Here is a 14,608-nt window from a genome sequence, read left to right as displayed (position 1 = left end):
AATATTTAAAATTAAAATGAACCGATCTGAAAACAAATACATATCAACTGTATAAATATAAATATCTTCATTTAAATTCCCTTTTCTCCTTTTCTTGAATATGCAACTTAACTTGGATATGCAAGCATTAGATGTTATATACATACAGTAAAAGGTGCTTTTGGGTTGCTTTGAGAATAGCTTCTTTATTTCTAAAAGAGTCCAACAACTAAAGGACCACATTTTACATAACTTGTTTTTTTATTAATACATACCATATTGAAAGGAAACAATATTTGGCTGCAATAGTTAGCTTTTGGGGGCTGGTGAGCGCAGAGGGAGAACTAAAAGAGGAAATATTCTGCTCTTATTCAGGTTTCATATCCGTATTTTGTGCCTCTTCTGTGCCTCTATTGCCTGTGCTGCAGCACCTCTTTTCACACTGTCTGAAACCAGAGCCCAGTCTGCTCTGATGTGTGTGAGAGAAACACAGAGGTTTTTACATTTGCAGGCCATTGACATGCACAAAAACCTATAAAACACACTACAGGGAAGGGAACATCCCAAAGAGCATAACATGGACATGGATTTTATTATGATACTTAATCACAGCCTAAAATATGTGAAGTGTTTACATTTCAATGCTGGAATGTATCAAGTTTCTTGCCTGTGCACATCCACCTGTGATTATCCAGTCCAGATTTGGTAACATTCTGATCATCTTTTCCAGAAATATATGCAAAAAGGCAGACTAAATGTTCATAGGTCTGCTGCTCTAACATCAGCACTTTGTTGTTAACATGAGGACTGTTATACCTTCAAACACGCTTTTGGGTCACTGTTAGACTTGCTTTTTAAATATATATATATATATATTGAAGGACAGCTAAATAAACACTTCGATTCAACAAAGCAAGATTTATTTCAAATGTACACAATGTGAAGGACAAGTATATGTAGCTTAAACATTTAAAAGCACTCATTAAAACAGTAAAAAAGTACAGCAGAAATAACTTTTCACATTCATACGCATGTTCAATGTTTTAGACAGAAGCTTCAGATATCTAATAAGTGGCACTACTGTCTTTACAATCGACAGTGGCTCTTCTTCCTCCGCAGGCAGCCAGTGACACTCAATCAGGATAAAAAAATGTATAATATTATATTGTCTAAAAAGTAGTGGAAATGATGATTAATTTTAAAAAAAATGCACTTGAAAGAACTTTTAATGAAGAGCTTATTATATTTTATTATACTTATACTATAAGAGCATTGAAGATGGGTCGTGGCTGGGTCTTCCAGCATGACAACGACCCAAAACACACAGCCAGGGCAACTAAGGAGGGGCTCTGTAAGAAGCATCTCAAGGTCCTGGAGTGGCCTAGCCAGTCTCCAGACCTGAACCCAATAGAAAATCTTTGGAGGGAGTTGAAAGGGAGTATTGCCCAGTGACAGCCCCGAAACCTGAAGGATTTGGAGAAGATCTGTAGGGAGGAGTGGGCCAAAATCCCTGCTGCAGTGTGTGCAAACCTGGTCAAGAACTACAGGAAACGTCTGATCTCTGTAATTGCAAACAAAGGTTTCTGTACCAGATATTAAGTTCTGTTTTTCTGATGTATCAAATACTTATGTCATATTAAAGTAATATTTAAATTTGTCAATATTTACAATTTTTTGCAAACAATAAATGTGAAAACAAAAGAATAACAGCATAACACTTAATATGAGTCGAAAGAGAAAACCAATTCAAATCCAAAGATAACATTTTATTTGCCTAATTATACTTCATGAATAATGATTGTATATAAAAAACCCACAAAGAACACTAATCCTGTATGTATTGGTTACATGTTAATTACAAATCACTGCAAATAACAAAAAAGACATTGTGTACTTCTTTAAATTCAGGCTAAAACCTTGAGGCTAACTTTGTTTTAATTTTGTTTTTCTTCAATGATTTTAGTTGCAGTTTTTTTCCACACATCATATATACTGAATTAAAAATGTATACTCCTGCAGACTTTGAAAAAGCCTTAAGTTATTTAAACATCTTATCTTCATAAGTGCCGATTGCGTTTACCAACGATATTTGATCACTGATCACCTGGGATAGTTCCGTTCTGCGACAGTAGGCTGGATTGGGTGCTGGGTGTTGATCCACCGGCTGCAAGGATGAACAGAAGTATTTTCTTATGATACTACAGCACCTCATTTAATCATTCTGTGCTTGTTTTAATTCATCTAAAAAAGATAGCCCTACCTCACAGAAACAATCTAACTACATATTTTAATGTGATGTAGTTTAATTCAAAATAACATGTCTGTGACATCTTTTTAGAAAAGCAAAAAACTTACATTTAATAAGAGCTGCAGTTGCCTCAGGATCATTGTTGTCTACACACACACACACACACACACACACACACACACATTATTTAAATAGTATTTTTTTTTTGTGTGACTGTTTTCAGGCCTATCAACACCAGAAACATAACATCATTTTAAAACAACCACTAATTTAAGTCCACATGCTATATAATAAAACCCTTATTAGCAAAGTGACCAGAGAATTCACTTCTCAGCCAACCAATAATATAATTTACACATTTACCAGACTTTAAGGTTTAAGTAAAAATTGTGTAAAATCCATAACTGAGAAACAAAGCACTTACCTTTTGAAACAACACCTTTCTCAATCACCTCGGCTGTAAACAAAAACAAAGTTAAAACACACACATGAAGACACACACAACCAGCTTGTAATGAGTGGACAGAGTCACTGACCAGATCCACTGCTGCTGTTGCTGCCTTTCAGGGACGTCTGCGACCCTGCAAAGAGAAGACATTTTCAAACCTGCTGCTTCCTGGATGTTTTGTTTTTTTAATAGATTCTAATTGTTTGGTGTGGTCAACATACTGTGCATTAAGGCCGGGCACTTTGTTTTTGTTTTGTAGATATTACTATAATATTTGTAGATAGTCAGCAAGTAAGAAAGCATTACAGTAAAATAAGCCATTACAGCATGCTTTAAGTTCAACAGAAATAAATGAGTTACCTTGGCTATTTCCACTCGTGCACAGTCCTGTAAATAAAAACAATGTCAACACAGAGTAAGGATTATGGACAAACTCATCACAGTCTCAATCTGCATCGGTCATCCCTCGGCTAAAGTTAATGGTCTTAGATACACAGCATTTACACACAACATCTACTGCACGTCTGTCCGTCCTGGGAGAGGGTTTCCTCGTCTGCTGCTCCCCCAGAGGTTTCTTCCATTGCCTCCGTTACCTAGGGAGTTCCTTGGAAGTTTTTCCTAGTCTGATGTGAGGGTCCAAAGACTGAGGGTGTCCTATTCATATTCTGTACAAAGTGCAAATTCCACTAAGACAAATGTCAAATGTTTGATATTGGGCTTTATAAATACACTTTGATTAATTGATTGAAACTCTCGTTTGTTTTTTCAAAGTCAATACATCTGTTAACACTCAGAGAAAACAAACACAAGCCGAGAAGAAACTGCATATTCAAAAAACCACCTGTACGAACAAATTGCCGACTTCACTGCATCACAACAAGAGGTGTTAATCTGTAACTGTAATGATGAACGGAAACACTGTGATACTTGATTGAAACTAAAAGAACTATTCAGAAAACAAACTTTAAACGGTTATGAGCTGGACCGATGACCTCAGGATTATCGTTTGTGTTTGGCCATTTACTTCTTTTTTTTGGTTTAGCTGTAAATATTCTTTGATTATTATTATAATTACAATTATTATTATTTATTTGTTTGATTTGTACAGAGAGGATGAATGAATGATGAATTGACTCTGTAAACTCTGTATGACTCTCGAATAGTAATGTTTGCTACAGGGGGTCAGACAAAAAAAGCTTTCATGCTTCTTCTTTCCCCCTTTGAACATGAGCTTTATACTTTGGAAACAAACATGTTCAATAAAATGACCTAAAAAGAAAAATCTGTTTATTATTTTTTCAGTTTATCGTTGGGTCAGTAAAATTTCAGAAAATTCCAGGGGTTCCTGGTCCATAGGTGTAAGAAGAGCAGGAAATGTAAATATTTGAGGCTGAAAGCAACATTTTCTGAGAATATCTTTCTTTCTTTTGCATGAAAAAATAAGTTTCATTAACATAACAGTTGATGATTACTGTCTATTGCCTCTGTAATTAGTTGGTTCATCATAGAAGCCCTACAGAAGCTCACTGTGAGGGAGAAACTGAGTACAGATCTGATGAGAGTCGATCGACTGTGAGCAGGGTCAACTGACTGTGCAGTGGATTAAGGATTGCAGTTATTCCAGATAATGATTGACAGGACTGCAATTCAATGTGACCTCTGATCCGCTTATGAAGAACATCATAAAACAATAACAGACCTTTACACTCATGGCTGACAAGACTGTAAAACCAGTGCTTTGTCTAAGTTCAGATACTGCCCTTAGTACTCTGTATGTGGTGCTAACAACAATAGCTAGCAATGATAGCTAGAGACAATTGTTTGTGGTAACACAATGCCATGTTTACCAAAGAAACCACAATCTGGGGTAGTTGCATAACTTCCGTGATGCAGCCAAGATGGCGATCGTTGAGTGTCCATCATTCCACACCCTACGACGAGAGCACCATCCTGGTACTCATTCGCGCAATGCACTCAAAACAGCACGTGATATGCTAAAGATTTAACCTTGATATTAAACTATGTTTTTGTTCAATAAACACTCACTTCTCTTACACAGAAAATAAAACACAACTTGGAACAAATCAATATTCAATCCTAAGGTATCTTGCTGTTGAAGGAAGACAGTTGTTATATATTGAACTTACCAAGCATTCCTCTTTTAAAAAGGACAATCAGGACCACAGCCAACAGCAGGACCACCAACAGGCACACTACTGCGCCAATGAAGGGTGCAGGGTTGCTAGGTAATGTATGATCTAAAAAAAAAAGGAATACACTAGTTTCACATTTTCATAATCACTTCTATTCCTTATATTAAAAGTAGGGCTGTCAGTAGTGCTGATTCAGAGACCCCACAGAGGACAACATAATAGCTAAATGGTGGCTACAGACTGTAGGTCAGTAAACACTGTGGAGGATGAGGCTCTGCTAGAGTCAAAACGACCTTCTTAGGAGCCTTGGAGAGACGCCTCTTCATAATTTCGTCGCAGATTGTTGCAATAACAATGGTGTTTACTGTCTTGAATAAATATAATTACATTATTTATAATTAATAATAATTATAATATTATAACTTATAATAAATAAACAATGTTTATTATAAATAAACATTGTTTATATTACCTTTTTAAGGTACAATTAGAACAGATAAATAATGTGCGATTAATCGCGATTAACTACGGCAATCATGCGGTTAATCACAATTAAATATTTTAATCGACTGACAGCCCTAATTAAAAGTAATAATCTTTCTGTTGGTATGAGGCAATTCGACTGTGGTTAGTAACATTTGCTTCTAAGGGTTTCCTAGGTCTCCCTCTCTAATTTGACTTAAAGGGTTATTTCGGTCTTAGTCGATTAAGAATGAATCATTTTTGTATGCTGAATACTCAGATCTGTCGAATAAACCAACAAATCAGTTAGTCAACAATTATTAGTCTCTTTGATTTCAATCATTTGTCCCTGGCCGGCCTCTGCAATTGAAATATCAACAGCAAGAAAAGGTTTCTTACCCCATTCCCTCTCCATATGCATGCCTGTCGTGTCATGCCTCACTTCACAGGTGTAGGTGTAGGTGGATGTTTCAGTCCTCAGAATCTCCACGCTGTCTTTTCTCTGGAATGTCCCATCTCCGTTTGGTCGAGTGTCCGTCGTATGCACTCCGTCCTCCTTGGTTAGAATACGGCCATTCCGTTTGATCTGCAGCACGATTTCTTTCGGGACGAAACCAGTGGCCAGGCACTGGAGGATGATTTTCTTCTCTGACTTCGCATTCTTTGAATACAGGTACACTTCTGGAGGAGCTGGAAAAATAAACCATTATATCAGATAATATTTGCAGGCTTTTCATTTTTAACCAGTCAAATAAATGTTGCTTGTAGTAGGCATCAGCCCCATTGTTTGTAAGGCCAGTTAGTTTAACAATTCAGAAAGTAGTCCTTACGTTACAAAAACTATTTCTATTATCTAGAAACAAAAATAAAAATAATTTTAGGTCATACACACAGGCTTTCCTCAGCATTTTTTCTCCATACTCCACGAACTGGCCCAACCAGTTCATGCATTCAATCTCCAGGTAGCCTTTGGTGTATTCTTTCAGAACCTGGACGTCATCCCACTTCCTCTTAGTCAGGAGTGAAGCATCACTTGGGGCCACCCAGATGGAATTGGAGTCGTCAAAGGACAGGAAGTCGTTTCCGTCATAGCTGTACATGTCCATCCCGCGGACGTACTCAAGCTTACCGTCGGGCTGCATTTTGCCCTCACAGCCGTGCATCCACTGCAGAACGTGGACATCTGTAAAGAGAGCGAGGGGCGGGACAGTGAGACAAGAGCCTAATAACAAGAATATGGTTTAACACATACCAAGACATAAGTCTATCTTCTACCAAATGTTATCTCCTTTTACGTATTTACCAAGATCAAAAAGTCAATATGAGACAATGTTATATGGCCATCTATGTCAACTAACAATGAAATAACAAAAAACTGAACTGTGCTCTGTAAAAAATATGTTGTTTCTATTCAAATTCACCTCCTATTGTTGGAGGACAAGTTGCTATCCACAAAATAAGAACCCTGTTCCACTTTAAACAGGCAACACGTCTTAAGTCTTGCTAACTCTTCCCTTAAAGCAACATGAACCAAGCAAGACACTGGCAATCATCTTAATTATTATTGTTTTATTTTTTAATGGCTAAGATTAATTGGTTAGATTCTACAAATGTTCTTTTCTAATTTCTCACTTCTCACTAAAGAAGCTAGCACCGAAGAAAATGGTAGAACTTTCGTGCCGTGGTACCTTCAATAGAAAGGGGAATCCTAAAGTTTGTGCTATTTTTCGAGTTTTCACTTTGCATTTCTGATATTGGATAGCTGATCACTGAATAGATGTTTAATTCAGATTGTTACATATGTTGAGAATAACTAACACATCTATTATCGCTTTCATTTTTAGTGTAATGACAGTATACAGTACGACGACAGGTATCTAAAGCTTCAATTTTAAAACAATGAACAACATTTGACTGTAAAGAACTGACATTTGATACAGACCTAGTGTTAATTAACATCATTAAGCACAGCAACTGTTGGATTGATACAGATGAATTCCCTTCACCATTTTGTTCTGGCTTGTTCAGAAAAACAGATCTTACCTGATTCATTCTGTCTCATTCGTTTCATCAGGATGTCGATGTTGACTTTGAACCACTGCTGCTTGCTCTGGCGGGACAGTGTGCCTTTTTCCCAGTACTGTTGCTCCATTCGCTCCTGCATCCACTGCTGTTTGGGAATTTTCTTCTGAAGATCACTGTCGAAGTAGTCGATCATTTTGTTGTCAAGCATGCCCATGGCGGTGAACTCATGGATGCCCGGGAGCATCACAGGTTTGGAGAACGCTGTGTAGATGTAGGTGAGAGAATGCTTCCCTGAGAGTCCAACTGGGGGAAACAACAGACATATGTTCATAAGACAAGGCAGATAAGCACATAGATTTCTGAAAAATGTTTTCAACTTTAACAGACTTAAAAGTTGGCTTATATGGTGTGTCAAAATGAAAAAAAAAAACAACAGGTGAGGTTGAAATAAAGCTACCAAACATTGACGTGCTAAACATTTCTTAATGGGGTTTAATGAGACAAATCAAAAAAGAAAAGTAGCTTGAAACGGCCAAATTAGCCCCAAGACTCCAAAACAAGGGTCCCCTAAGTGCGGCCCGCGGGCCAATAGCGGCCCGCAGAAACATTTCTGGTGGTCCGCAATGAGTTACAGGACTGTAAAACTGTTAAAACTGTACATTGCTTTGAAAGGATGAATCTCAGTTTCGTGGTCTTTAGCGGCATCTATAAGCGGTAATTACAGGTGTAGTCTGACGGTCAGACAACAAAAAAAATCATTGCACCATGGACTTCTGGGAGTGAGGTCAAGTGTGGTCCGTTTTTTTATTTCACCACTGACGATAAGTCCTATTTCGTATGTGCTCCGCCCTTTAACGGGCTTCGCTATTGGAGTACCCTCTCGAGGCTCCGCCTCGGCAACTGAGAAAGAATGACTGGACTCTCCGCCCAATCAGGGGGTAGCATCCACCCTTATAAAACCCCAGTAACTGCGTTGCTTGCCTCCCTTTTTTACTCAGGAACTTGAGAACTGGATTTTTTTCCTGCGATTTTCGTTTTACCATCCGGTGTTGCAGTTTTTTTCACTATTTTTTCCTCATGGAAGCTCACAAGGTCTGTTCCACCTGTGCCCCGCCCATGTTGGCGCTCGACCCCCATGGAGTGTATTTTCTCTGCATGGGAGCGCGACATCGGGATGAGGCCGGAGCCTGCGCCTCCCCCGGGATGACGACCCACGCAGTCGAAGCCGTGGGCGGAATTTCAACGAGGACGATGACCAGCGTGTCAATGAGGAGGAAGACCCGGCCTCCCTTTTCAGGGACGACGAGCCACCGGCGGACCACTGCTACCCCCTCGACAACCTGCCAGCCCTCTTTGCCTCGGCCACCGAGAGGATGGAGACCACTCTGCCTCCTCAACCGCCCTCCTCGGTGACGGCCCAGCACCGTCGCCACTGGGCCACCACCCAGACACCTGTGAAGATGGAGCGGGAGTCGGGCCCTTCGAGAAAAAAACGTTGTGTTGGTGAGGAGAAAAGGCAGTTTCAAAATAAGTGGACAAACGCTTACTACTGTCGTACCTCACAGGTCGGATAAAGTCGTTTGCCTGATCTGCAAGCAGGTAAATGCAATGCGCAAGGACTGCAACATAAAACGCCATTATGACACCAAGCATAAAACCTACGATAAATTCAGCGTTGAGGAGCGCACCAGCAAGCTTGAATAACTTAAAAGAGGCTACACTGCACAGCAGTCAGTTTTCATACATTTGGCTAAATCCGGTGAAGCTGTAACACAGGCTAGCTACGTGGTAGCTCACGAAATAGCCAGGCGGAGCAAGCCGTTTAGTGACGGAGAATTTGTGCGAGACTGCATTTTGAAAGTGGCCGACATTTTATGCCTGGAGCAAAAAACAAAGTTCCGTGACAGAAGTTTATCGAATGACACAGTCACACAACGATCTGAAAGAGCAACTGGGACAACGTGTGGAGGGGCTAGGAAAGGGGGCTTTTCCAAAGCACGGACATTTCCAATACAGCGCAATTGCTGATTTTCATCCGAACAGTCACAGAGAACTTTGACCTGGGCGGGGAGCTGCTAAGCTTGGAGAGTATCAAAGACAGAACAAGGGGAGACGACATTTGTGATGCTGTGGGTTGCAGTCTCGATGCATGCAATGTGAACCTGTCGTCTCTGGTCGGTGTCACAACAGATGGAGCACCGGCAATGGTTGGGAGAAAGACAGGTGCCGTGTCGCTGCTCTCTGAGAAAGTGGCCAACAATGGAGGTGAGAAACTAATCACACTGTATAATACACCAAGAAGCCCTCGCTGTTCAGACGCTTGGAATGAAACATGTCATGGACGTAGTTGTGAAGACAGTTAATTTCCTGAAGTCCAGAGGTCTGAATCACCGCCAATTCAAGACTTTTTTGGCGCATTCAGAGGCAGATTTTGGTGACGGCATATACTTCACTGCCATCAGGTGGCTGAGCAGAGGTGCCACATTGAAACGTTTTTTGAACTTGAGCAAAGAAATAAAAGAGTTCATGGAGTCAAAAGGACAAGATGTGACAGAGTTAAGTGACACTAAATGGCTCTGTGACCTAGCGTTCCTTGGTGATCTAAATACTTGTCTCAGCGATCTTAATCTGAAGCTGCAGGGCCAAGGGAAGCTCATTTCCACACTACTTGACAACGTCAAAGATTTCCAGCGAAAACTTGAACTGCCGCAGGGACAGCTCAAACAGGGAGATCTCACCCATTTTCCCGCCTGCAAGTCGCTCGTAAATGACACAGACACAGATGGGCGCCACGTTTTACGTCACCTGCGGCCCTCAGTTTAATGCTGGGTTCCTAAATTGGCCCTCGGCTATCAAAACTTTGAGAACCCCTGCTCTTAACACATGAATACTGTGTAACATATTTCTACATTACAGTACAGTATATATTTAAGAGGTGCAATATAAGACAAGCACAATTTCATGTGTGGGCTATATTCTATTGTAGTTTTAGAATTAGCTGAAGGCTGATTAAAAATGGACCGAGGGCCTGCATTGGCCCCCGGGCTGTAGTTTGGACACCCCTGAATTAATTAGACAAACAGCAACTCCTTGTCATTGATATTCTGCAACCAAAGGATGTTGATGCGTTTTGGCTTGATAAAATGAGCTACACAATTAATCAATTCTGTTCATAAACTCATGAACTATTTTGATAAATTGTTAAATGTGTGTTGTTGAATGTGTAGGGAAGTGCAGTAAATAGAACAGAAATGTATGGTTTCCTGTGATACCTCCGGGAACATACCACATTAGAAAACTGAGTAAAAGCTTTAGACAGTTGTCAGTGTTGCCATAAATGTCTTATGATAAGATTTGCATTACAGAAATGCCAAAAATAGATGTGTTACGTCGTATGTATGTATGAATAAGAAGAATATGACTAGGAAATATCTGAAAAAACCTCAACCTCCAGACCTAAGATTTCCATTGCCATAACTACACTGTAGCTACAGTGCATATGATAAAAACAAATCTTGAACCCCCCCTTAAACCTCTGGTTAAAATAAAATAAAACCAGGAATAACGAGGAAATCAAACTCAGAAAAGATGCCAACTTTCATAGACAAGCTCAGAGGCAAAACAGGCTGGGCAGCATATCAAGAGATATCTTAACAATGTGGTCTGTTTACCTCAGTGACGTCCTAAGGGTGGTGTTCAGAAATCTAACCAAAGTCCCTAAAGAGCAATAAACAACCCGTCTCTGATTATGACTGGAGATTACATCAGTCAAAATGATCTAGAACCAATCATACGACAGGTTTACCATGATTTAAGAAAAGGGAATAATAACAATCTCACTGACAATAGATAGACCTGGTGTAACACCATCTGTTTTTCCTACATTTACTCCCCCGTATGTGTATAATTATGGTAACAGCAATATGCTAGGTTAGGTTAAATCCTTACATTGTTATAGATATTTTATCATTGTCATGGATATAATTGCGACATGTTATGTCATCTGAAGTCAAATATATATTTTAGGTTTGGACACTTGGTTCAACTAAACCAACGAATGTTCACCCTTTTAAAAACAACTTAAAAACATTGAAACAACTCGTTATTATCTTGTTTTAGCTTCAAATAATTTGATTCACCAAAACGTAAATGGCTTATCTGATATACGGACGCCATGTTATACCCACAGCTAAAAATGAACAACAGCTGTCAACCATGAAACACTCGATCAAATGTCATGTTAGCTTTTATATACTAGAGCTAGAGAATATGTTTTTATTACCACCAATAAAAACACACTATTTTAACAAATTAAACGAAACAAATGAACAGAAGTGCGACATTCACAACCCCGTTTCTCTTTACTTTCGATTTCAACCCGACTTACATAAAGGTCTCAAAAAGCTCTTAACTCACCGCAGTTTACCGTCAGTCCTGTCCCCAAAAGGACATACACTGCAAGGGTATACATGTTCACGTCGAACCAGACTCTCCAAAAAGTCTTCTAAAAGTCAAGTTTTATCCGAGTGTCTGACAGCCCGTCGGCAGACTGCTGCCTTCTTTCTGCTCTCTGCTGCTGTTTCCTGCTTCTGTCACACTCTGCCGTATGGTGCATTCAGGGGCTGTCCGTATCACTTATTGGAGGCTACACGGTTAAATTACGTATTGCTTAATGTACAGACATTAATACATATTGTAGACTAAATACCCAATATAGAAAACCAATAATCACTTGTTTTTGATGTAAAATCGAGAGTATCACATTTTAACAGCTGCTAATACGCGGAGGTGCGAAGTAACTAAGTAGATTTACTGTGCTGTACTTAAGTACAATTTTGAGATACTTGTACTTTACTAGAGTATCTACATTGTATGCTACTTTATACTTATACTCCACGACAATTCATAAGTTAACATTTTTCTTTTACTCCACTTCATTTATTTAATCCCTTTAGTTACTTTACAGATTTGAATTAATGATGTGAAATATAATCAGCCCTTAAATCAGACTTTAGTTCACCTGGAGTAAATTCAGCAACTACCCTGCAGTATACAAAGCCATTAAAACTAGCTGCACCTTTACCAGCTTTGAGAACACTTTAATGCATCAAAAGTAACAAAGTACATTTACTTAAGGGCTTCTTAAAATTGAAGTAGCGTACTTGTTCTATACTTGAATATTTCCTTATTTAATTGTACTTTTTACTGCACAACATTTAGATACGAGCTTATTCATTATTTAGTTTGTTTGTCTTATAAGACTTGATAACTAAACATGATTTTTACAGAGTAAACTACCAAAAGCATATAGTAGTATACTGTTTCATGGTTTTAAAATGACCAAACTTCCCTTAAAAGGGCGAAAACCAACTGCCGCGAGGAAGCCAATGCGTGTGAACTGCTGTCGTATTCTGCGTAAATCATCCAATCAAATAATTCAAAACGAGTCACTAGGCAGATTATATCACATCAGGTTGCGAGGTTGTCGGACGGCTCAGAAAGTAACCACACATAGGCAACCTAATACATCACTGTAAAATATTGTTTTTTTGTTAAAAACGCCAGACTTAAATGGCATTTAGTCAATTTATTTTCAGTCATAACTTCAAGCAAATGTGACTAAACTAATGTTAGAACACGATAAAAGTTGGTTTACTGGATTTAAATCTATCTTACATAAACATATGAATACATTAATGCAACAAATACCTTTAATCAAAAAAGATATTTTTTTAATATTGATATTTTAGGTTGATCTCATTGTGGACTTTTAACTGATTATTTTCTAATGGAATGATATGCTCTTTATTAATTGATGGACTGCTGGCTTTGTAAAAACAGCAAGTAATCACAATTACCCAGAGTCCAAGGTGAGACTTTCCAAAGTTTGTTAAGTCTAAATATTATTTAAAATCTCAACATTATAAATAATATAAATTAACTATTTATATTATAACAAAGGTCAGCTGAGATAATTAGTCAATAGATAGGAAATTAAATTAAACTCACAACAGTTAAAAGCACTACAGCTAACACAACAACATATTTTATAACCTTCATATGTTATGGATGTGAAATTCTTATCTTGTATATTTACTAGAAACACTGTAAAAAGTTTAATATTTTCCTCTGAAGTGGAAAGATCTGTATAGCATTTGAATACGTTTTTAACTATTCTGTTGATGACACGTAATATCAATAGTCCGTCACCAACATTTGTGATGAGAGTTTTGCAGTATGACTGTATTATTTGGAAAATAACTACATTCCTATCTCCTGGCCTTCGTCGAGATTGACAGAATCCTCATGACTGTAAGTTTTGTTGTAAGGTGGGTGCTGTCATCAGAAAAAAAAGATACTGTCTGTCTCTCTCTCTCTCTCTCTCTCTCTCTCTCTCTCTCTCTCTCTCTCTCTCTCTCTCTCTCTCCCTCTCTGTGTCTGTCTGTCTGTCCCTCTGTCTTTTGTGTGTGTGTGCGTGTGTGTGTGTGTGTGTGTGGTCAAATGGAGGACAGACTGTGGTGCTAGAGAAGGAGAGAGAGGACTGTACAGAAGATGAAAAATATTGCCAGAGTCCTGCTCCAATGCTTACATCATCAAAACCATGCCAATAGAGTTCAGTTGCAGATGCAATACCCGTAGTAATGTCAAGGATTTAAAAAAAGGATATCAAGTGGTGCAGGACCCCGACCGAAAGAGCCAGAAATTAGTCCGATCTCCGGTTCCCTTGTGTCAAGCCAACAGTTTTTTTTTTAACATTCATTCGCTAAGAAGCCTTAAATGACATGTGTGATATTTGGAGATTTAGTTTTACGACAGAAAATGTATAATTAAATATCTCAATTTGAACCGTCTGAAGCTTCTGCAGTATGTGTTATAAAAACAACGGTTGCTAACCATGTCTAAATGAGACTACTAAACATCATCAAGCCAAACATTAGCCCCCTTTAGCTTAGCGGTGGTGAAGCACATGTGGCGGTGAAAAAAATCCCATAGCTTTTTTATATGTAACTCTTTATTCATTGCTGTCAAATTAACACACAAGGCTTCCTTCTTGACAGCTATAGACATAGATCTATGTAAGTATTGTCATACTGTTAAGATTTTGGTTTGACAGAAATACAATTACATTCACTTTTGCAGGCAAGTTTTATCACGTGCTGCCGGTTTCTCTTTCTGTTTCTTTACATCCGGTCACTATAGAAGAAATCTCTCATGGCTTCCTTCAAGGCATATGCCCATTTTTAGTGTTGACAACCATATACAGTAAATTCATGCATTTATATTTTGTGTTTT

At 38.6% G+C, this 14,608-nt stretch overlaps 1 protein-coding gene across 1 annotated transcript; it reads right to left on the bottom strand.

Annotated features, from left to right (window-relative positions):
• Positions 1-882: 882 nt before the first annotated feature.
• On the bottom strand, positions 883-11,978 carry LOC134875033 (H-2 class I histocompatibility antigen, Q10 alpha chain-like). Its single transcript, XM_063899428.1, has 10 exons — positions 11,732-11,978; positions 7,334-7,618; positions 6,183-6,473; positions 5,690-5,980; positions 4,823-4,933; positions 3,036-3,062; positions 2,764-2,808; positions 2,652-2,684; positions 2,335-2,373; positions 883-2,143 (listed from the first exon to the last, which is right to left on the bottom strand). The coding sequence occupies exons 1-10, from the start codon at positions 11,784-11,786 to the stop codon at positions 2,073-2,075; spliced, it is 1,248 nt and encodes a 415-aa protein (XP_063755498.1). The 5' UTR covers positions 11,787-11,978; the 3' UTR covers positions 883-2,072.
• Positions 11,979-14,608: the final 2,630 nt, after the last annotated feature.

This window comes from Eleginops maclovinus, chromosome 13 (genome assembly GCF_036324505.1).
Source record: "Eleginops maclovinus isolate JMC-PN-2008 ecotype Puerto Natales chromosome 13, JC_Emac_rtc_rv5, whole genome shotgun sequence".
NCBI lineage: Eukaryota > Metazoa > Chordata > Actinopteri > Perciformes > Eleginopidae > Eleginops > Eleginops maclovinus.
The sequence above is the reverse complement of the archived record's forward strand: the minus strand, read 5'-3'. Positions and strand labels throughout refer to the sequence as shown.